A 25,088-nucleotide genomic window follows, 5' to 3' on the forward strand; every position below is an offset into this window, starting at 1 on the left:
ACCAATCCTAAACTTTGGGTCCTCCAGAGAGCTACAGTATGGCTGTTAATTAAATCACAATTCCTATATCACAATAAGCTTTTAAAATCACAAACAATTAAACACAGATATTTCTTAGATGCTATTTAAAATTTTAAAAAAACTGAAGGTCAGTTATGTAATTTTTAAGCAAATAGGCTTATATAGTAAACAGAAGTTTATGACAGTCATTTTTGTCCTACACAATATATGTTAAAATATTAATTTGTAGAAGAATATGGAGATTTAATGAAGCAACTCCAACTTTTCCCTGGAGGTTCACCATTATAATGTGATAAGTGTTGTCTCCTTATTTTGGTACCCTTTGTGTCACATAAAGCACATGAAGTTATAATTCATAACAAGGAAATGTATACCTGACTTTGCAATGTCAACATAACCATTTCTAACACATCAATGTTAACAGAGAAAGCAATCACTTTAATCAGTGGATAATTTTTTTGTACATGTATCTAGCAATAAATATCAGTTCAATTAGTGGAATGTTTTATTGTATCCTCAAAGTCACTAGAATCTGTCTCCCCTTCAGACTTTTCAATGATCTCTGTGACAGTGTTAATTACATCTGCTAGAATGTCTTCTTCATCCACAAATTCCTCTGGGTGCTTCAGTGATGCAAAAGCATCATTGTCAGTGGAGTAAAATCTTTTTTGATTGTCAGTCTTTTTTGACTTTAAAATACTTTCCCCCTGCAGTTGAACAGAACTTCCAGAATCTTGCTCCAAACAAGAAGCATTTTCCTTGTGCATTGAGTCATCTTCCATCTCAGGAAACATTGTTAAGTCTTCCATATCTTCTTCTGGGGAGCTTGCAACTTCCACTGATATAGAAGGATAGGAATTTGGATCTCCCTCTGTCTTCAAACCCTTGGAAGGTTTTAATTCACTGTCTTTTCTCTCTTTGACTGGCTGATCCTCATGATCACCTTTATCATGGCCAGCAGACGACAGATCAGTGCTGGCTTTTCTCTGCTTCTCTTCTTGTTCTTGGTCCAGACAATACTGAAGTCCTGCACAGTAATGCAACATCACCATCATCATGGCTTCTACTTTCTCATCAGATTTTTTAATTTGATGTCGTAACAATTCCTTCTGAGCTACGTCAATTGATTCCTCTAGCACCTTTGTCAACTCATTTTTATTTTCAGATTCCTCATCAATTTCTTTTTGCAGTTTAAAAACCTGTAATAAACAATTCATGCCAGCACATCACATACAACTGTACATATTAAGGTATTCTCTATTTCAAAACCCTCGTAACAAATTGCTAGCATGTTAAACTTGCTTTTTGAGACAATCCCTGTGATATCCATATGTATACTGTATTCAGAGCAATATAAAACCTAAACAATTTAGATAGAGGTATTTGTGAATAATTTGGGAAATAAACTTAAAATGGGCTGATTTCTGTATTTAGCTGAATTTCAAAATCTTTTTTTCTGTAATCTTCCTGCTTAGAATGGAAAAAAAACTAACCATAGCATCTAGCTTTGCTTTTCTTTCTTCCAAAGAGAGTTCTGCATATAACTCTTTTCCCATTTCCTTGGCAGACATGACCACCATTTCATCCAGATTCTGCCCCCTCTGTTTCCTCCTCATTCCACTGATTATCTCCTCCATCTCCAGATCCGACTCATCTGAGGTGTCGTAGTCCGAGTTAGCCGAGCCTTTACTCTGTTAACAAAAGCAGGGTTATAAAAAAACATGAGTACACAGAAATGATATAAAAACCATCACTACACAAAAATGGTGCAAACTTTCTAAGTTTGTATTGGCTTTGTTTTTCTTTTAAGATTAAACAAAGTTGAATTTTTTAATGCTAAGTATACAAATGGACACACAGAATATTAGACATAGTGGCTTTTCAGTGCTGTATATAAAAAATGTTGGAAAATTGCACAAATTAACAGTAAAATATGTCAAAAGAAAAATCAAAAGACATGTAATTCTATGTAAGTGTGGGAAACTTACATGTACAACCCATTTTTATTGCAAAGTTTCAGAATTGTAAAGTTTTACTTTACTTTTCCTTAAAAAGTTAAGATATGAAGAAAGTTGCCCATCCCAAGTGAACTTGGTGTTTGTTTTTTGTCATCATTACAACTTAACCTTACAGATGAAAATAATTGTTATGATGCTGATCAAATGATTAAGGTTATGTTTATAAATGATCCATCTGCAGTTTTTGATAAGCAGAATTTTTAATGAGGATTCCATTTTGGCAATATTAGCGAGGGTGTTGAGGTCACTAAAATTGAATATTGCTAACAATTAATTGCACATTGGTTATAAAATCTTCTTTTGCTGGAATAATAAGAATTGCTAAAATTACTTCTAGCTTTAAATATGTACCAATTTTTAATAATAAATCGCTAAATTTGCGTCTCACTAAAAATTCCATTTATACGGTATCCTATTCAGATTTTAATTACCTTTGTGCTTAGTTCATCAGATTGACGATTGGGTAAATTTGTGACAAAGCTCTGAAGTGACCCAGATGATTGTGTCTGTGTCATAGAGATGGAATCCCCAGACTGTGAAACCGTGCTCTCGCTGGTCAGACTTTCTGTGTTAGGCGCTGAATTGCGTCTGCGTGCAAAAGTGGGACTAATGCTTGGAGACAAGGTGTAGGGGAGGGGATAAGTGGGGGTGGTTGGTTTGTGAGGGGATGACTGTGGCTTAGATGCTGAAAAAGCCAAGATTTAATTACTGGTGGATGACTGACATAGATCCATGATTCATTTCTTCTTCCTACAGATGGTAAGCAGTTTTGATTTCATTTTATTACTGAATTAAAATTCACTTTTCAAATTCTCAAATTATTAAATATAAAGCACCTTGTTTCAAAACTAGATGTAATAAAATGAAATATCATATTTTTCATACATGTCAAAGAATATTTTTGTAGGCTTTTTTTCCTGTATAAATACATCATCAGTAAAAATAAAGAAGAGACATCTGATAAGCACATGAAAATGATGTTATAGAAATGAGTTAAAATGATATGGTCTGCAGATCTTACTTGTCTTTTTCTGCGTAAATTTACTGAATAAATTGCTGCTGGTATCTGGGACATTCTTTTTTCTGTCTGACTTGATCTGTAAAGGTTTCCAGATCGTTTTAGGATCTGATCGCTTCATTGGTCCAGATCTGGATATAAATATTAAACCATTCAAACTTCACAGATTCTTAAAATATACTATCAAACAAATATTTAACTTGAAAATGACAGCTTTTTACCACTACTGGTAATTTTTTTTATAGCACGCTTCCAACTTTTATCATAGACAAAAAGTTATCTATACAAGAAGCCCATGGGCTACAATCCTAACCTGAGTCACACCAGCCCTGCTGTTCTAGCGAAAAAGACTTTTTTCCCTCTATATTCCTGTAAAATTGTTTGACCCTATATTGCGACACCACCTAATCCCCTGGGGTCATGATTTGAACAAATTTGAATCTTCACAACCCAGGATGCTTGCACATCAATATATTTAATCATAGCTCTGCTGTTCTAGAGAAAAAGATTTTTAAAGATTTTTTTTCATTAATACTTTATGTAAAACGTTGATGCTTCATTGTGTCCCCACCCTTCCCACAGGGTTCATGATTTGAACAAACTTGAATCTGCATTGGTTGCATATTAATATGGACTAGTTGATTTTTGAAAGGATATTTTTAATGATGCCATTAAATTTCTACTATTTCTTAATTATCTCCCCTGGAAAGAAGGTTGGCCATTCATATGAACAAATATGAATCCCCATGCTTTATGGCAAATTTGGTTGAAATTGACCCAGTGGTTCTGGGATGAAGTTGAAAATGGGAAAAGTTTACAGACAATACACAACACAGGATACATGACAGATGGACAGACAGACACCAGACACTCTTTGATCAGAAAGGTTCACTCGAGCCTTTAGCTCAGGTGAGCTAATAAACTTACTCAGTACAAATTGTCTCTGTTTGATACTTTTCTGCACATTTCTTGTGACAATTCCTTTTGCACAAGGAACACAAAAAGGCTTGTTTCAACCAAATCTAGAAGAAGAAAAATTATGTAGGCCTATCCAACATTTGAACTGAAAAAAAAAATTATACATGACATTTATAATTTTTTTTTGCATGTACTCTGTACAAATAATTTACCTTCTTCCCACAGTAGTTGCAAAAAGTTGCTGTTTCAAAGTTTGTGAGTATTAAATCATGTTTTCCTTTTTCAATCCTACAAATGTACAAGCTTATTACATCATCTTTAAAATGCTTCCATACTGTATGGTCATTTTTTATTCAAATCACAGGCCCATTTCGTGAGTTAAGACATTGTACAGTTAGATTACATGAAATGATTCATAACTTTTTTACATGATAGCCTGCTTAAAAAAATGTCAATCTCTCAAATGATTTAATATCTTTCTTACTTTTTAAGGGCATTCCCTGGGGTTCCCTCTTTTCTACACACAGCAGATTTTTCCTCATTTTTCAGATTTTTTGGCACTGCTTCTGGGAGCTTCCTAGTTAAATGTTTCAGGTCTTTCTCCTTCAGATCATTTGGACTGTGGCAAAATGTCATAGTTATGTCACCAAAACACAGATTGGGGTCAAAACCTGGGTGACCTGAATATGAGGAGAACTTGCTCCGACTGAAAAGCAATTGTAAAGTTATTTTACATTTGATTCTGTTTTGAGGCAAAAAACATGAAAGCAATATCAAAGATTACTTAGGCATTGAATGTATTGAATATTATGATTATTTTTATATATATTTTTTTGCATTACCATGATTATGCCACATTTACATAGTTTTAATATGAAGCTTAGGAAAATAATGACTCTGGAATGTGTGGAATGGGTATATTGATAAATAGGTTACATTTGTTAATACACAATATCCAGATTTTTTTAATTTTAAAAAGGCCAAATTTTCTGTTTTGCACATAAAAAATCATTCACTATAATATCTGACAGTTAATCTCAATAGTATACTGGAATATCTAAGACAACTGAGCAATTCTAGTATAATGTAAACAAAATAATATCTTCCAAAACAGGGCCTATTGACAGATTCTGTAAATGTCTAATTTTACCTGGCCCCTGCCCTAGCCTCTGTTGGTTCCAAGGGCACTGTCTGCTGAGTATCGCCCTGTAACGTCATCAGGCAGTCAAGGCATATGTCCAGAAGTGAGAGACTGACCTAATTTAAGTAAGAATAATTGCATTGCAGTTATGACACTTCTACATAGAGCTATGTTTTTTTCTCGTTAAACCAGAGAAATGCATGAAAAAAATTCCTTCCCAGCAAAAGTAGCTTGCCAGTATGGATTTCTTTATATCAAATAGTACACTGTAATATCTCACTGTCCTGAACTAATTTTTCACTAAAACAGTACTATTTTAGTAAACTCTTGTTACTGGGGGATACCAGACAGTAATATTTTCTGTGACAGCTCTTCAGAATTACCTGTCCTATAGGAGAGACTTTTGAGGGTTTGATGACTTTGTTCTGTTTGTCTAGTTTTTCTGGTATTTTACATGACACACACACATTCAGGAACTTCTCATCAGCACCAACATTGAATGTGAATGTTTCATTCCACACAGGATTCTGCAATAACAAATGTTAATTACATTTAACTTTAATTGATAAAACAATTTTCAATCATTTAGACTTGAACAGGTTTTGTATTGTGATGAAATTTGGACTAAAAATTACATTTGATAAACACACATACATATTAATCCGATGTTCTCTTAAAAAAAAATATCAATTTCATTAATATATACATGTACCTTGAGAAATTCAAAGAAGTTGATAAATCTGGTCTTATACTGTATATCTTATCTAAATTACTTTCTAACATTCTCCTGTAGGGCTTTAGATGTGAAAGAAAGCTAACTGAAGCTTTTTGCCTTTTCTCCCATGACAACACAAATCTTACTTGGCTTGAAGGAATTTCTATTGTTTGAATGACATCAGTACTGTCATCTTCATCTTCTGTGTCTTCATTAAGTTGTACATCAGCTGATTCCAGAGACTTTAAAAGAGAAAGTAAAATGGAAATAACTTTATTCAAAACTAACTGTTAGAAAAATAAATGTTTGACCTGTTCAGTGACAAAAAGAAAAGGGTTGGTCACATGACTCAATACCGTGATGTCTGAAGGGTATATTAAACAGGTACCAGCAAACATTCACATTTAAGAAATATACATATCTATACATTTACCGGTATATGCCAGCTTCTTAAAGATAAAATACATTTTAAATAAAATACAAGGTCTACTTATTTGAAAACTTTTATTAGAATCTTTAAAGCTTTCATACAATTGTATGGCAAAGCAAAAACAGTATATATATATATATATGTAGTCATAAAAATCATTCAAAATTTCTTGGTCTTTGGTTTTGATATTAGTGTAATATTTCCACTTCATTGCTAGATTAACACTAATAAAATTCTACATACATTGTATGCCAAACATTTTTGAGGTGAAGTAGGTAAAAATAACGGCAAAAATAACCCCATTACCTTTATTTCACTTTCTTTTTGTTTACTTACTAACATTTAAAATTTTTCACTTTAAACAAACCTTTTGTATTTGACCATAGAAAAGCCAATTGACAATACAACTTAAACACCATCAGATAATAAACATACCCTCAAAGACGATACATCACTTTGACTCCGCCCCTTGAGATCCATCACCTCAGAAAAGGAGGATCCAGAAGGTGAAGTTCCAAGAGCAGACAGGTTCTTATCTGATACATTCCTCCTGACCGGCTTAGGACTGGTTTGTGATGCAGGCTGTAAGTTGGCCGGGGCTTCGTGAATTGTATTACTTTTCTGCCTCCCTCTTCGAAGATTCTTTCCTTTTCCAAGGCCAGTGTTTACCAAGTCTAAAACCCTTTTCTGTGGACTGCTGGATGGGGAGGGGAGGGTAAATGAACTTTTTTCCCCCTGGTGGGGGTTTATACTGATGTTGACAAAGTCTTCAGAGCTCTCGGATGTTTTCTGATTCTCATTCTGGGGAAAATCCTGAAACAAAAGGTTAATTAAGCCATATATTGAATTAATATGACATTATGAAGCCAAACAACAAGACTAACTTGCAAATACAATGCAGATATATGTCTGGTAAGGAACATACATGTACATACACACATCTTTAAGAATCTAGAATACACAGTACATGTACTAAAGAAAGATGTCAAAGTGTGTCATCCTGTTGAGTGTGAAAAAAGGGTAACCTTTACAGAAAAAATCAGGCTGTGTCATTATACTAAAGTGAATTAAACTGACCTTGAGACTAACATTATCTTCGATAATTTGAAGGTCAACAGGAGGATGATTTTTCATCTTTGCCCTTTCTATTCTCACCAGAAACCTAAAAAAATAAAATAAACTTCATTTTTAGAAATTAATTATAGCATCACTTCTAATGATTTGACTCTTATATGTAAGGGATACAAGACGAAGATGGTCTTATATGTCAGATACGGTACTGAGACGAGGTGTGAAGCCCCGAGTTTCAGTCTCCTATCTGACATAATAGACCATCTGAGTTTTGTATCTTACTTAAAACATTTTTCAATGCACTTTTCAGTTTTGTATTGGCTATTGTCATAATACAATACTGGTGACAGTGACCAAACCAGCTGGATGGGGCACTTAGGGGTACAAGAGATTTCTTTCAAAGGGATGAATAGTTTTTGAATTAAAAACCCTTACTGAACCCCAATTATATATTATTTATTGTTGTGGCACTTTATGGATGCGTTAAAAAGACCTGAGCAACCTCATGACATTAAGCAATTCTGAGAGTATTGTGAAGGATTTTTTTTTTCAACGGATGAAGATTGTAAGTAACCAGTAGACAAATATTCCAGAAAAGTGCCGTTTTTGTCCCTTGGATATCGAAAGCACCACATCTTTACGTAAATTAATTTTAAAATATATATTGAAATTAAATTTTCCAGGAAAAAATCACAGTTGTATGGGATATATTTACAGATCGAGTGTAAACTTGTCGTTTTCGTTTTTTCTTCCTCTGAATACTAGCATTCTTCAATGGACCACTTTATGTGGATTTAAATGGATGTGTTTTCAGAAAAATCATAAATTTAATATTAAGTAATAACTCAACCATATAATGTGCTTCAATACTGTTAGTTTCACAATCAGTGACCTGAGTGTAAATTCTAAGGGATTTCTGGGATATTCCTACTTCGGAAGTTTTGATGCATGAATTGAATTACGAGATGTTGATTTCTATATGGCTTGAATGGATTATGAGATCTTGATTTCTATATAAAATGCATAATTTTTGTCTATTTGTTGCCTTATTCATTTGTTGTGTAAAAGCTAGGTGACGTCATCCTTTGTTTCACACAGTCCAGTATTATTTTGGAGTACAATATTAGATATAATACTGTACTCCTGAAAATAATATTGGACTATAGCTAGTACCTTCTTTGAAATATGAAACTGTAGAAACAAAAGAATGACGTCACAAAAATGTCTTAAATACATGTATAAATTACACCCACACAATCAAAATACATGTATGATGTTAAAACCACAAAATGTGAAACAATCTTTTTTATCCCGTACCTCTCTCCAGCATTCTTGAATAATTTGGCAGCTTGTTTAGAATTTGTGACCTTCACATGATTAACAAATGTCAAAACATCTCCCTAAAGAAAAAAAAATCATAACTCAATTAATCATAGTAATACATATGACGACTTCACGGTTATCATTAGGTACTGAATTTTAATCCTCATTTAATAGCATGGATGTTTATTAGTGTGTAGCTTATATTTCAGTAGTGAAGTGGATAAAAGCTATTAAATACTAAGACATTAATAAAATGCTACTTAATCGCCAGCTAAATCTACAGCCTAGCTATATAACTAAGGTGGAATTGAACAATGCAGCTGAATAAGTATCTTGTACAACATATAACCAACAGCATCAAGTGTTAGCAGCAATACTTAGCCTATCTGTTTATCCAGCAAACCTAAATGTTGTTATCATGGATTTAAACCATTGTGCAATGTGTTCTATAACACGTCTCATTAATATGATAAAATGACTGGTCGTTACCTTTCTAATGTCTGATTGGTCAGCAGGGGATCCAGGAGTTACAAAGTCCACCACAACAACATCCTCATATTTGTCCAGTAAAAAATCCTGTTGTCAGGACAGAAAAGTCAGATTTAGAAAAATACAGTTATTGCTGTGTTTGAGGTCAATATGATGATTTAGCCACTTGAGGAGTATATACCGTATAACGGGTATTTTCTGCGGTTGTCCAATTTTTGCGGAATTTTGCGGATAGGACAAATCCGCAAAAATTACAATCGCAAAATATTTTTCAATATTTCTTCAGATATATATTTTATACATGCAAGTATGGTAAGTGGTGCGTATGTCCTCGTTAGCGAGAAAATTCGGGTGTCATCGAAATTTGAAGATTTTAGATATCAGGATTTTTCCAAAACATATTGAATTAAAACGTTGCTGTAAATAATATCAATTTAATAAGTTTATACAAAAACATCTTTTCTTGTACCTACTTCTTTATTTTATACGGATATACATGTAAATGACTAAAAGAGATTTCGCAATTAATAGTCCAAACTCCGATAGCTGCAAACAACACATAGTAGCTTTTCTTTCTTTCTTTAACACTTCTTTCAATCTTGTGTTTTATCTGGAGACCATAATTACTGCTTGTATACACAAAGTGGCTTGATTTTCTCGTGAATTTCACACAATGCAGACGACTGACAGGATTAGTTACGCCTCAATGCACATGGCACCTGTGATTGTACACGGTCAACTTTAGGTTACTTGATTATGCAACTGTTTGTTTGAGCTTAAAATATGAACACCAGATTAATTTTGATGGCAATTAACTACCGGTATAAGTGTATTTTTTAGAATATGGCTTGGATGCATTAATTATCTATATATTAAAATATTTTAATAGATCGCATAAAACGTTTGTTACAATGTAGAATAAAGATATTTTATTGTTGTTTGGGTGGACGGATACTGCAATAATTCATTTCAATTGGGATTCGACATAATTTTACAAAGACTAACTGAAAGATAGCAGTTTGATTAAGCTTAATAGCTTAATACCAGTTCTCATGCAACTTTGATCAATATGTCTCAATGAATTTATAAAACGTAAACATGGCAGCTATCTGATAATTCTTAGAGACTGGTGATCATACCCAGTAAATAATTTTTTGCGGTTTAATTGCAACCGCAGAAATTGAAAACGCAGAAATTAATTTGCTATCTTTTAGGGGTTAAATCGCAAAAATTTCCAACCGCAGAAAATACCCGTTATACGGTATATTCACCAAGCCTGCATGTTGTCAGGACATAAAAATCAGATTTACAATACATATTCCAGTAACTCTGTAATATCAGTATTGGCAACAAAGTTAGTAACTGGCAGCATTTTTTTCAGTAACATAGACTTCCTATGTTCTGTAATACAATTCATTACAGCATGTTTTAAAGCATCGTTGGAACCCCCAGGTTTTCTCTCCGTTACACTACATTGTAATGGAGAGAAAACCCATGGGTTCCGACATTGAATGTAGTGTAACAGAGAGAAAACCCGTGGGTTCCGATGATGGTTTTAAAGGAGGGGTCAGTGATCAGCTTCATGTTTTCCACACCTGTTCTTATACTTGCCTCTTTTAAGCTGAGTCCTGCTGATTCTGCAGAACCTTTTATGATTTCTACATCTTGTATTACCCAGATCTTCTTCTTCTTTTCAAGCAACTCCAGCCATGGACAGCTATCTAGTTAATAATTTTAGATGTCTGTAATTTTCCAGTATGTAATCTATGCATGCATCAAAATTTCATAAAATGAATATTAAATCTTACATGTATGTTACATGTAGGTTTGGAATTATAGCCTTTGTTGTTTCTTATTTACAAATAAAGATTTCCTATTTAAATTCCCAATAAAAAAAGCATTTTTTACTTTAAATAGCAAAGCTTAAACCTGTTGAATTACAATTCTACAACTGTCTCATTAGATTTTTTGAAAATCCTTCCTTACCAATGGATAATGTGCAGTAGAGCATGGAATCTGCTGGAACATCAATCAACCGTGAACAGCTCTTGATCATAACAGTCAGTTTCCCTTGACCTATCTTAGTGCCGTTCACATAGAGATCCTTCTGAGGCACTCTGGGTGGTGGGGGAGTAAAGAATGGCTTCATCCTAAACTTGTAGTTAGGTAGAGTATGTTTCTTCCTAATGGTCCTTTTTATCTATAAAAAAAACCCCTATACTGTATGGCCATATTACAGGAGAATTATATTATACTACATTTAGCTTTCTAGCTGCAAAATCAGCTGTACTTTGTTATCTCAAACATTGGTACATGTATATCCATGTATGTACATACAGCTAAACTTCGAAATCTCAAACACGGATATCTCGAATACCCCGGATATGTCGAAGTAAGGCCGCGGTCCCGACTAAATTTGCTTTATAAATGATTAAAATAAACCCCTCTATGTCGAACACGGTAATGTCGAATACCCCGGTTATCTCGAAGTAAAATTGTGTACCCATTCATTAAAATCACATGCGTTATCTCGAAGTCAGGATAATTTTCCGCTCTGATGATCAAGTCCGTTAGGTAAACTGAATGCTCTATTGATAACACCCACCTGTCTGTCACGCTCGGGTTACCTGTGTTTCTGTGATCAACAGATAATAGCGCGATAATTATACGAAGTGTATGTATGGCTTACCTTGATTGTAATTATGCAAGCGAAAGGTTGTGTGTAGTAGTCTAATGCATACGCGTTGATGACACGTTAATTGTTTTGTGGCTTGGGTACGTTTACCTTGATAATCGCTATTTAATGCTATGTGAATTATGCGAGCATACATAGTTCATGGATATGAAAGTGAAAATTATAAACATCGAAGTAAAACAAACTTCTCTAATTAAATGCAGTTAGAATTTATTTTCCCTATATGAGAGTGCAGAATTTACAATCGTCCGTACACACCATCATGTGAGCGTGTGTCCCAGTGAAAACATGTGCTGTAGTGCCCTGTGATTCAGTGTTGTACTGTTGTTAGACAAAAGTGGGTGATTCTTCTTTTGCATTTGATTTTATTATGGTAAAATAATTTTCTTTTAACTGATTTTACATGTGTGAACATGTTTTTCCAATAAAAGAAACTGTATATTTCGTTTTTGTTATTCTGACAGCGACCGGTTTTAAATTTACAATGCATAGACGATATCCAGTTATGTATACATGGGAAACGATGCTAGCGGTTGACTTGCAGCGTTGGTAGAAGGATTATACTTCTGTGCATATTATACAAGCTTTTTATTTTGTGAATTATAAAGAGGATGTAATTTTTTGATTGCTAAATACATGTATATTAAAGAAATCGTATACAAAATTTCGAACAAAAAAGGAACTTGACATATTTTACTATTAAGTACATGTTCACTGCACTAAGTTTATTTGAAGTTCATTTGAATTATAACCCTCGATATGTCGAACCCCCGGATATCTCGAAGTTCATCAATGGTTCCGTCAACTTCGAGATAACGAAGTTTAACTGTATATGCCAAAATCCACTGGAAGTCACAAATATGTGTTCTTAATGTATTCAGTTCAGTATATTAGGGCTGGGTATCGGTTGGAAATTTCGTATTGCGATATATTGTGATATTTGGAACTGAATTACGATATGTATTGCATATTAACCTCCATTTATAAGCAGAGTGTATAAAACTTTTATTAATACCTTGTAACAAAAAAGTCATTACAGTTTGGCAAATAAATGCAAACATACAACAGAAACCTTTACCATTTGGTACTGTTTGGCATGATTGAAAATGTTTCTAACATCTTAAATTCCATATTTTACTTCATAAATCTAAAGCCAAATCATTTTGCCGGGATATCTGTACTGGAATTATTCTACAAAATTCAACCCTACCTGTGTGATTATAAGTGAAGTAAGTTGGGGTGTGGCCCTCCCTCCGTACTTGGACTCCACCTGGAAATCAATCTGGGGCTCCTCATAAAAGGAGAAAGACCAGTGAGTGTAGGGCTTATGAGAGAACTGTAGTCTCGCCCGCCCCCGAAGACTTGTAACAGTGACCGATAGAGACACATGCTTTCCAAGAACTAGGTCAATTCCGAGAGCTAACTGGAATCCTCCTTTATAATCTAGGTCAACTTCTATGTCTAATTTCTGTAAATCAGGGAATTTCATTTTTGAATTAAGAAATGGGGAAATACTAACAATTCCAAAGGCAGTGAATAAGGTAACTTACATCTATTGCATCATTTTCTATATGGGTATCTTTGACAGTTACTGACTTGATGACTGGGAATGTTGAGCCTAAATTGAATTCTTGAACCTGTTTTGACAAATAAAGGATCTCAGTATAATCAGAAGAGTGAACATAGAAAAGATACATTCTAATTATAAAGACATTCATTACAAGTTCTTTTATAAAGACATTCAAGTTCTTTTTCCAGTTTTGTTATCCCTCTGTTCACTTGCTCTGACAGCAAATCATAATGAAGCTAAATGATTTTCCAAAAGAAATTGAATTCATATTTAAAATGATGCATACAGTTTTAGCATATCTCTTGGGACAAAAATTGACAGACATTATCTTTCAATGTTTAACATGACAATTTCATAAAGGAATAATTGTCATTTATCCATGTGACATTTATCTTTCTTATCAGAGGGACAATCAACTTTAATGATACTACAAAAAAAACTGGGTTTTTTTCCATAAATTCAACATTTTTTGGTTATCCTCACACCAGTTCATTTACGTAATGTTGCCATGGTGAAATTGTTTAAGTCAAGCTTACTGTTATCTGTTCCAGTATTCTTCCAGCTGTTTTTTGCATCAGTTCTGCAAATTCTGTGTTCATTTTCTTGATTACCCATCTGTTTAAAAAGTTTCAAGTAAGAGCTCAATATAGCATATTGGATGATTTTGCTTCAATGTATTGCAATCCAGCTTCATTGCTTGAGGTCACCTAATATAACCTCAGCTTTTGAAGTGCATGTATCACTTTTACTGTACATATTATAGATGTTTCATATATATATATATATATATATATATATATATATATATATATATTCAATTTCTCAGAAAATATACTTTCTGGACAAATGCAATCTGATTTACATACTGTATACGGGTTATTTTCGCCCTTTCAAACTTTCAAACAATTTTGCCTTGTTTTAAATTAGACCAGTCACAATTTTGTTTAAGAAATATACTGTGTTTTTTAAATTTGCCCCATTTTAAATTCACCAACCTGTGAGTAGGGCGAAAGGGGCGAAAATAAAATGAGGGCAAAATTTTCCCTGTATACAGTAATTAGATAAAAATGCAGTTTAAATAAATAAATTCTAACCTACCTTAGACCACCACTTGTTTCTTTACATTCTGGTTAACTACCAGGTTTCACATATTTAAAAGGTACATGTATATCTGGTACAACATGTACAATATACGAAACTCACCTTCTAATTAGCTTTTTATCCTTCAGTTCTCTAAACAAGAAACTGATGATCAGGTTGAAGGCCAGACAACTCTCTTTCTGCTCTTTCTTTTTACTTTCATTTGCAGCAGCCAACAAGTCCTTAAAAATAATCAAGTTTTTCTTTATACAATTGTATAACTGTATCAACTGTCCTACAATTTCTAAAATGAACACACCTAACTGCAAGAGTTCTAAACTTTTGTAGAAATTTGTTGGCAATGACCATTCTACCCATGTTCACCTTTGTGGATGAAAGTGACACATTTTAACTGAGACTTATATGTAATATATCATAAGTAACATTTTCATTCATAGAAATTATATCATTCTAATATAAGGAAAAAAAATCACCAAAAAACCTCTTTCTCAGCTTTTTGGATGTATTTAAAAAATTGTAGATCTATATATAACTGTCCTTAATATTTTAAATTTCAATTCTTTCTAAACCTTATTGCAAGTAAAATGTTGTTGGCACCTTTGGCAGTTTGAAGTCGGTGAACTGTGGCCGATGTTTGATTGGTTCCACTGGGGTGTGACTGAGCTGATATTTGAAGATGAGGAACTGAATGATCAATGTTACCACAATGCCTAGGATGAAGGAGCAGAGAATAGCCGTCACCAACATACTACTGGATTATCCTGCCTGGCCCCTGTGATCATGGTCTGGGTGAACTCCGGATGACAGAATCTGTTACATACATCTTGGATGAGGCATTGATAGACTGATCATAATCACCCTGCAGAAATAAAGCAATAATAAAATTCCTGAAGAGCCTACTAGTATATGTACCAGCTATTTCAAACACTGCATGCTTATTCATTAAGCTTTTGTTTAGTAGATAATACCACATGTAAAATTAAGGAAAAAGTACATTACATGCAGTATACTTTTGCCTCAAAATAGACACAAACAGACAAAAGTTTTGATACTTACCTGGACATGTTGCCATGCATGATGAAGTAGTATACCTAATGACTATGTCAACTCCACCATAGCAGAAGCATTTAACATGTTTGATGCATTATCTAACAATAATTTAAACCAGATACATAGGTATATGCATGTCTGTTTAAGCATTCTCCTTTTTTTATGATATTCATATCAACATTATATATCTTAATATTTTTGTCAACAACCTTACAATCAAACAGTAACTTACTGAAAGCAGTTCCCGTAACAGATTATATTTAGCAGTAAATAAGGATGTTTAATATATTATACAATTAGCTGCATGCCCCCTGATTATTATGCAATATCAACATTTAAACTGGTAGTATGATCCTTAAATAACAGATATTTAATATACAGATATAACAAAATATAGAATTCTACTACAGTGCATTATGCTCTCTGTTTAAATTTATCTTTACTTACCCATTCAAAATTTGTGGGCGGTTTGCTGTTGGAGATAATTCGGGCATCATTGCCCATAACATTGACCGAAATTCACCAGAAGTCCAATGACAGCCCGATAGTGGTTACATTATTTATAATGGCAGATTAAGATTACATAATGTAAAATAACACATCAGTCTCTTTTCCACAGAAAATCGATTTTGTTCGCTGCAACTGTTTACTAAGGGGAGAAAACTTGACTAACTTACTCGTACGGAAGTTTAAATTCCGGATTTCTGACAAGAGAGATAACTCTTAATGATTTTCTAAAAATTAATTTCTTTATAAGAATAGTCAATTTATAATGACTTTTCTGTCAAATTTTGCTCCCCAAAGTATGTAGGCAAAGGCGGATCCAGCGAAGGGCGTGCACCCTCCCGTTTGAATTCTTCGTATGTAGAACTTTAGTCCGAAATATCTGACGTTTTCCTGGCTTTTTTACGTTTTTGATATTTTACGTGCCAGAATATCAAAATCGTGAAAAAGCCAGGAAAACGTCAGATATTTCGGACTAGTAGAACTTATATGTTCATTATCCTAAAATTAAGGGAAAACACCTCTTATTTGTAAGAATTCGTCAGCTTCCGGGGGCTTCGCCCCCGGACCCCATCAGGGCTTTGCTATTTCGGGCTAGGCTTTGCCCTGGACCCACTGGGGGCTTCAATACAATCCCCATACCTTCTACGCCCCCCCCCCCCCGTTAATAAATTCCTGGATCCGCCACTGGTAGGCTGAAATTGTGTACCTTTTAACTCCTAAATACAATTTCTTTTGGAAAATCAATACCATTAATGCAAAATATTAAGACCTAGAAACATACTCTGAATAAGATCAACACATTTCCAAAAGTTTTAGTAGAATTTCATGACTTACATGATGCGAGAGCATTTCAGAGCGAGACGCATATATTATGTATATTATTTAAAATTGATCAGAAACTTCCCCCAAATTCGTAGTTTTATAAATTTTCAGATAAAAAGAAGTTTCTGTACAACATGTACAAGTTGTTACATGTATATTATAAATCGATCTGAAACGCTTCCGCAATATATATATATACAAGCCACGGTGAGGAATCAGCATATTCATGTACCTCTTTCCAGAATGAGAGAGGATCGTGCATTTTGGCCGTGGTTTGCGACGATGTATGCAAGTCATGTCATGAAATTCCATCGAAATTTTTGAACTTTATAAACGATGTCTATACCCCTTTAACAGCTGTTTAAGAACCTTTTAGAAGGGTTTGCGACGATGTCATGAAATTCCACCGAAATGTTTGAACTTTATACACATCTATGTCTGTGCCCCTTTAAGGACATACGCAACGTAGTTTGAACTTTATTGTCTTTTTCCCTGGAGTTGAAGAGTTCCAATACTTAAAGGAATTGTGTGATACATTTGTATGTCTATATATGCTGTTGTACACTTCTTCTAAAACAAGTTTGGATAAACAAAACATCTAGAATATGTGTTTAGTAATTTTTGTGTATTTTTCTTTGAATTATACAAGAATTTTCATGAATTGATATCTTTTCAAAACCCCTGGTAATGCATGCTGATTTTTTGTCGACGAACATCTGATGGCACTATAATCTTAAATTAAGAATATCTTGAAAAATTATCAGTAGGTAAGGTACGTTGCGTATGTCCTTAACAGCTGTTTTAGAAGGATGGCATTTTGTTTTATTATAACACATAAATTAGTCACAGATGTGTTGAGCATCCCTGTTTGATCGACAAGAAGTCTCTAACAAGATTACAGCTTTACTGGATAATAGGGATTTTTTTAATTGTCTGAAATTTATCAAAATTCTAATATAACATTTTTTAAAAGTTATTTGATTTGTACGAAAGCCCATTGATACGAAAGCCCATTGAGCTCATTTTCGTAGGTTAAAAAAAAACATTTTTCGCTTTATAACGCGAAACTTTCGCGAATAAACGCGTAACTTTCGCGTTATAACGCGAAATTATACATATATAGTCATGTTACTCAGGAACCTGTGATTTTGACTGACAGATAAGAATTTAACATGAATATAGACGGGGACTTCTATGAATTTATAAATGACATTTCTTCAGAAGATCTGAAAGAGAATTGATGCGAAAATGGATAGATTAGTGTTGAATTTGCATTTAATCTTAAAACCCTACTAATTAATAAAATGAATATTCCTTTTAAGATTACCTTGTTTTTCACTTTTTGAATCCAAGAAATCCTTTAGACTGATTTTTTTTTTCAGGAAGATCTCCACTCGTCGCTTTCTTTTTCAAGGCTGTTTTTTATAATTAAGATTACTACAACTTTATAAATAATAAAGAAATCCATCATTTTAGATAAATTATACACTGGTTTAATCTGGCTTAATAGTGAGGGAAAAATGTATAATTTCATAAGCTTAACGTGCCATATGATGGTTTTTAAAGAATAATTATAATAGGATACTGTTTATCACAAATTTATTGGGGAGGAGGGGTCTACTTTTCTTGATTTTCCCCCATAATTTATAAATACATGTACAAGGGTTTTTTTTAAAAAGTCTAGGGCTATAAATTAAAACTGCAAAACTGCTTAAGGTATACAGCAAAGATATATATATATAATTATATATATATATATATATATATATATATATATATATATATATATATATATATATATATATATATATATATATATATATATATATATATATATTAGGGATGTCAACGAGTACCCGGTTAACCGGGTACTCGATCGAACGTCCGAGTATCGAATACTAAAAATGGTACTGGGTTACTCGGATGTGTATTTTTTCTTATTTCAAAGTACATATTTTTATCAATATGCATCCGGTAATTTGCGTGTCGTCATCTCAACACCTGTAAAACACCCGTTATCGCCTGTGGCTATGTATATACAGTAATTAGTGACCAATCACCCAGCTGTTCTCACCTATTGTGGTCCTCAATATTGATTGTTTTTAGTGAACATCGATGGTCTATTATCTACAAATCATTTTAAAATTATTTAGTTAATATACGGCAGCGAAATCGGACATGCATAGAAATGCCGCTACCCACTTCAAAAGTGAAGAATATTTAGAAATAACTAAAGATTCAAAAAAATGTTGAAAGTCACTTTGCGTAGAAAGGTTAGTGTATACGGGGGAAACAATCAACATATGAAATAATATTAGACTAGCGATCCCAACAACGTCCATTCCTTCTCTTTCGCTAGTCTAATCATCAGAAACATGCACAACAGATTGTCCTCCTTTTGATGAAATAGATCCAAAACAAGAACTGTAAACTGTTTTGTAATTTTTGATGTATTAATTGCGTCTTTTGTCTTTGATAAATAAATTTAGTACCAAAAATCATTTCCGTTGGAATCGATGTTTATATACATTTTTAAACGTGATGAAAACAGCTTTGGGGTTTAACAGAGCTTAACGGGGCTCAAGAAAATCAACAGACTTGTATATATATATATATATATATATATATATATATATATATATATATATATATATATATATATATATATATATATATATATACATACATGTTAAAATGGGGTATTCTCGCAGTGTGAGAATATCAGAAGTGCAACAAAACTCACGATTTCCCTTCCCTTCACGAAGAGTGTTTTTTTTGTTTTGTTTTTGTTTTGTTTTTTTTTTAAACTTCCTTGCCTGTCATACGATAGAGAAAGTAAATGAACCATCCTGACAGAGACTAAAACTGCCAAAGTTTCTCCAAATATGTTGATAAAAATCCATGTTTACAACTTTTTTTTAGCTATGACGTCTCAACCGCTTAACTATGACGTCACAGCCTATGATACTGTTTTACTGAAAGACTGTTTACGGTTCTACTGTAAGACTGAGGCAAAGGGAAAATCAAAGAAAATGTAATAAACAGAAAATTCAATGTTTTGTATATGAATATGGAATTTATTTCACTCGTGAGACAGGGTTTTTTGATAGTTTTCACTCATGCTTCGCACTCCTAAAAATATCTGTCCCACTCGTGAAATAAATTCCATATTCATCTACAAAACATTGAATATCATTGTCACAACCGACCTCAAGTTGTGATGGGTTCTTTAAATTCGTATTTACAAACCAAAACAAAAATAATAGTTTGGAAGACTCCTGTTTACCAAGAAATAACAAGATTAATAAAAATTAACAAAGAGTTTATCTACATATGTAATTGTACAATAATCATGAAAACGGCCAAAAGCCCAAATATGGTCATCACTGGATGGTTTCACACTACGTCAAAATGTCATCTATGGCCCACCGTACTCTCCCCGCCGGTCCACCATAGTCCTAAACGTAGCCTCTACATGTAAGAAAATCCACCGTCCAAAAGAAAAGCTTATACAATTTTGATCACTGAGCTGTGGCATTTTACAAAAAATACACATTCTGCCGGCACCCTAGGTCTTGCTCTCAACGCCTCTATATACACCACTGAATCCCAAGATCACTCAGCAGGGGAAACACACCCAAGTTCACTCAGCATGGGTTATATTATAAGCACACACCCAAGATCACTAAGCATGGGTAAACTACTACGGCGTCCAGACCTCATCTGCCAAATACTAGCCGACACCCAGTATAAATAACCGGCCAGACTACTCAAACGAGTTCGACCAGCATACGTAGATAAATATAGTAACAAGTACAACTCAGTGACCACTAAAGCGTAAATGAAATAAACGATAACTCCTAATGCCAAAATAAAGACAACTCTTACAATCAATATTAAACATTGACACAATATCACTCGTGACAATCATATATCTTTGAATAAATTGTCAATGTTTTTGTAAGTAATGGTATGACCACGTCGCGCAACCTTAAAATACGATGTTGTATTTCAAAAGTGAGTCCATCGGAGATGAATCATTTGATACGAATATTTGTCATATAAATTTCACATTAGGTTACTCATGTGATGTGACACAATTGTTCCGTAACATATACTTCACCTCATTGTTGTAAATTTTCTGATTTCTTAATCTTATTTCAAATTCTGTAGAGAGTGTTAAAAATGACGCCGGTGTAACGACGAAAAGTGACCCCCGTAGAATATTGACCGGGGATCATTTTTCTGATGTAGAAAATTGAACACCCCGGTCAGTATTCTACGTAGAAAAATGACCCACGTTTTCGTAGAAATTATGGCCTTTTGGGTCATTTTTCTCCGTGTGGATTGTAGAAAAATGACACCGTAGAATAATGACCCTGTCATTTTTTGATAAAATATGGTTTTGTAAAGAAATTTTTTGTTAAACAAATACATAGGGGTAATTAAAATCACAAAGTCTTATTATATGAAGTGTTCATTTCTAAAAGCTTTAAAGTTTAAATAACAAATTCAAATTTATTACCATATTTTACATAAATAATACAATGTGGTTTATCCCATTTAGAGGAAAACAAACAGTAACAAGGCTATAATGATGTTCTTTGATTTTTAGAACAAGAATACGCGCTTTCTTTGATTTCTTTTATCACATTTAAGGGTTTTCCCACTTTGCCTCTCTCTTCCCTCTCTCCCCCACACTCTCTCCCCCTCCACCTCTTTCTCTCCCCACACTCTCTCCCCCTCACCACTCTCTCTCTTCCCTCTCACTACTCTCTCTCTTCTCTCTCACTCCCCGACTCTCCCTCTCCCCACACTCTCTCCCCCTCACCACTCTCTCTCTCTCTCTCTTCCCTCTCACTCTACCTCTGTCTTTCCCCCTCTCTCTATCCCCTCCACTCCCTCCCCACACTCTCCCCCTCCTTCTCTACCCACTCTCTCTCCACCCCCCCCCATTATCTCTCCCCTTACTCTCTCCTCCTATCCCCCTCTCTCCCCTCCCTCTCTTTCTCTCCTCACTGTCTCTCTCACTCCACTATCTCCCCACTATCTCCCTCTCTCTTTATTTTTTTTTTTTGAACGTCTGACTCATTTATTACTAGACCTTGTGGGGGAAAAAATTATATATTCATAATACATAGATGTTTCAAAGTTATTTACAATAAAATTAATGGAAAAAATACTTATTCCAGAATAAAGACAAAATTCTAAATGTTAGTAAAAAAGAAATTATAAAATATTTATTCTTGATCTTTTTACTTTGAATTGGATTTGGCAAATTTGTTTATTTTTGCAAAAAAATGAATGTAATTTAAAATTATAAGGGCGATAACTTCAAACATCAGAAAATACTGCTTCCCAGTTCACAATTTGTTCATTGCGTTATACGTTTGTGCATTTAATTCTATATGCTTGGAAAACAATATTTATATGCTTACTAACATGCAAGGAACATATGTCAGCTTGAAATCTAAGTTGGATATTATTTGTTGTACCGTTATGAAAAATAGATGTGTGGCTAATACCCGAAATTATCCACATGCAGAGAGGACGTTTATAAATATCCTTTATTTGATCAAGTATGTAATAAGGGTTTGACATTCACTATCCTTTTCCCTTGTAAGCTTTCAGTTTACTATACATGTATATTCATAATTTTTATCTTGTTCAGACATCGTGTCGTTGCTTTCAATGTTAACCAAAATACACTTGCATCATGACTCACTCATTGTTCTACGGATTACCCGGCATTTCATATTTTCTCATTGCACATAAACGTTCGTTTGGTATTTGTTCAAATACGTACTTTCAATAAAACTATGTATAATCTTTACTTGTTGCATGGTTCTACTCTGCTAACCATAGATTTCTACATGTAATAAACGGTTTTGAATGGACAGTGTTAAATGATTAACCGTTGGGCTATCAACGTAATTTGAGTAAATGTTCACCTTATTACAGGTCCTAGCAAAGCCTCTGGGAAAATTAAAATCACTCACTTAAGAAATAGAGCCATTCAATCAATAAAAAAAGAAAGTCAAGCAAATTGTGGGCTTAAAAAATTGTACCATAGTTGCCTCTGTCGCTCAAAGGAACCCTCCTCAATCTACATGTACTGTACATAACATTTTAGAGATAAAGTTTATAAATTGTAAAACACTTGAAGTAAGAATTTAATTCTAAGTCTGAAGGAAGAGTTTAAGAAGGAATGCCACACCAATTTATTTTTTTCATAGATCTTTAAGACATCCCCTTTAAACTACATGTATGGTTTCAGCATTAAAAGGCCGATATTAGCTCTCAATTATTTTATAAGATTTTCCCCCAATTTTTCATAGAAAATGAAAGAAAAAAAGATTTTATTTGCAAATAAGATGTTTCATAGTTAAAAATTTGCTATTAATAAATGCAGAAAATGAATATCTAATAAAATATGTAAACAAAAGCAAGCTGGACAATTTTATTTTTTTTACTAAAAAAATTATTTATGAAAATAAAACACAGTATTTGCGAATATTTTCGAAACCTATGGATAAGATATTCAAAAAACAAGTCACAGCTACAATGAATATGCTAGACAATCATATTCTAAAAAGAAATTCAAATGAAAATGCCAAATTTTAGAAAAAAAAAAATTTTTTTAAATATTGGCCAATCCCGATCGAAATTTAAACTGATCCAAACCAGAATTTTGTAATAATTGGAAATAGATAACATTTTCACAAGAATACTAGTTTGTTTAGGTGTAATACGGATTAAAAGATAAATGAACCTGACAATCAAATAGATTTCTTAGAGGTAAATACATAAAGAGGACGATAATTATCATTTTATTTATTTTTTGTTAATTTTTATAGGGATCAGTTTCATTTTGATCGGGATTGATCTAAATACAGCTATATTAAAATAATTATTTTCCCTTAATTTAGCAATTTCATTTCAATTTCTTTTTAAAATATGATTGACTAACATATTCTCCCTAGTTGAGACTAGTTTTATGAAGATTTTATCCACAGGTACAAAAAATATTTACAAATTTTGTGTTTTATATTCATAAATAATATTAAATAAAAAAAAAAATAAAATGTCTGTCTAACCTCTCTTTACATATTTTATTAGACATTCATATTATGCATTTATTTTAAAAATAGCAAATTTTAAACCATAAAGCATCTTTGATTTGAACGTATTTTATTGTCTATTAACTTTACAAATGGGATTGGGCAAAAGTTCTAAAAAAAAATTAACACGTCCTTTCCCTACATATAAATTATACCAAACATATTTACATATATGGTTAAAATACATAAAGACAGAAAAGCATAATAATCAGAGGAACAATATTCAATTAAATATATTTCTTAATATAATACACAGGCTGTATATAATTCGTAAAAAGTAATAATTGTATCAACCAAAACAACCTGACTTTTTAATAAATGTTTGTACAATGGAAAATAGGTATTCATTTTCAGCATCGTTTAATGTTTCATCTCCCCACAGTAAAGTGTGAGTATCAACTGTATGTAATTTTCCCATTCGCAGAAATGAGTCAAAAAATTCTTTTCTGACCTCTGTATATTTTTTTTGCATGAAAAGAAATAAAGATGATTATCCTCCACTCTTCCACAAGAACACAGGGGACTCAAAATTACATTGCATCGAGAAAGATCGCTATTAAGCACACAGTTGTGGGAAGCCTTGTATGAAAGGTTTGTTCCCGTTTTGCACACATTTGACTTTCGGGCATTAAAAAAATGTGTACAAAACGGGAATTTGTCCAGGTAAGATAATTACTTAATTGCTATAGTCTATATCATAGTTTGGAATTTGGAGAAAGATAATCTATGTAAAAAATAGGAATAAAAAAATTATTAATTTTGCATTTCATATTTTAATTGATTTATTCCGGTGATTTCATGAGAAGAAAAAGCTATTGTAAAACATAAAAAACATCATAAATACTAATCAAAACTATAATTATTTTCATATGATTATCTCTGTCTCTCACTCCCTTTCTTCTTAATTAATTAAGAATGAATTCATTCACTCATTCATTTTTATCTTTATGATTGATTGTATGTTGTTTAACGTCTCTCGAGAGAATTTTTCACTCATATGGAGACGCCACCACTTGCCGGTGGAGAGTTGCAAATTTTTTCCTATACTCGGCACTTACGGCCATTGAGCAGTGCGGGA

At 33.1% G+C, this 25,088-nt stretch overlaps 1 protein-coding gene across 1 annotated transcript; it reads right to left on the reverse strand.

Annotated features, from left to right (window-relative positions):
- On the reverse strand, positions 1-15,364 carry LOC133191902 (PDZ domain-containing protein 8-like). The gene is made up of 21 exons (XM_061327652.1): positions 15,108-15,364; positions 14,613-14,731; positions 13,946-14,024; positions 13,390-13,476; positions 13,050-13,307; positions 11,131-11,344; positions 10,756-10,865; positions 9,145-9,231; positions 8,650-8,732; positions 7,339-7,423; positions 6,697-7,074; positions 5,978-6,073; positions 5,500-5,643; positions 5,126-5,232; positions 4,460-4,681; positions 4,188-4,263; positions 3,985-4,079; positions 3,061-3,188; positions 2,471-2,724; positions 1,515-1,712; positions 1-1,220 (listed from the first exon to the last, which is right to left on the reverse strand). The coding sequence occupies exons 1-21, from the start codon at positions 15,255-15,257 to the stop codon at positions 510-512; spliced, it is 3,681 nt and encodes a 1,226-aa protein (XP_061183636.1). The 5' UTR covers positions 15,258-15,364; the 3' UTR covers positions 1-509.
- Between the last annotated feature and the right edge of the window lie 9,724 nt (positions 15,365-25,088).

Source organism: Saccostrea echinata, unplaced genomic scaffold, assembly GCF_033153115.1.
Source record: "Saccostrea echinata isolate AGI-Se365-2 ecotype Australia unplaced genomic scaffold, CSIRO_AGI_Sech_v1 ptg000025l, whole genome shotgun sequence".
NCBI classification, from domain to species: Eukaryota; Metazoa; Mollusca; class Bivalvia; order Ostreida; family Ostreidae; genus Saccostrea; species Saccostrea echinata.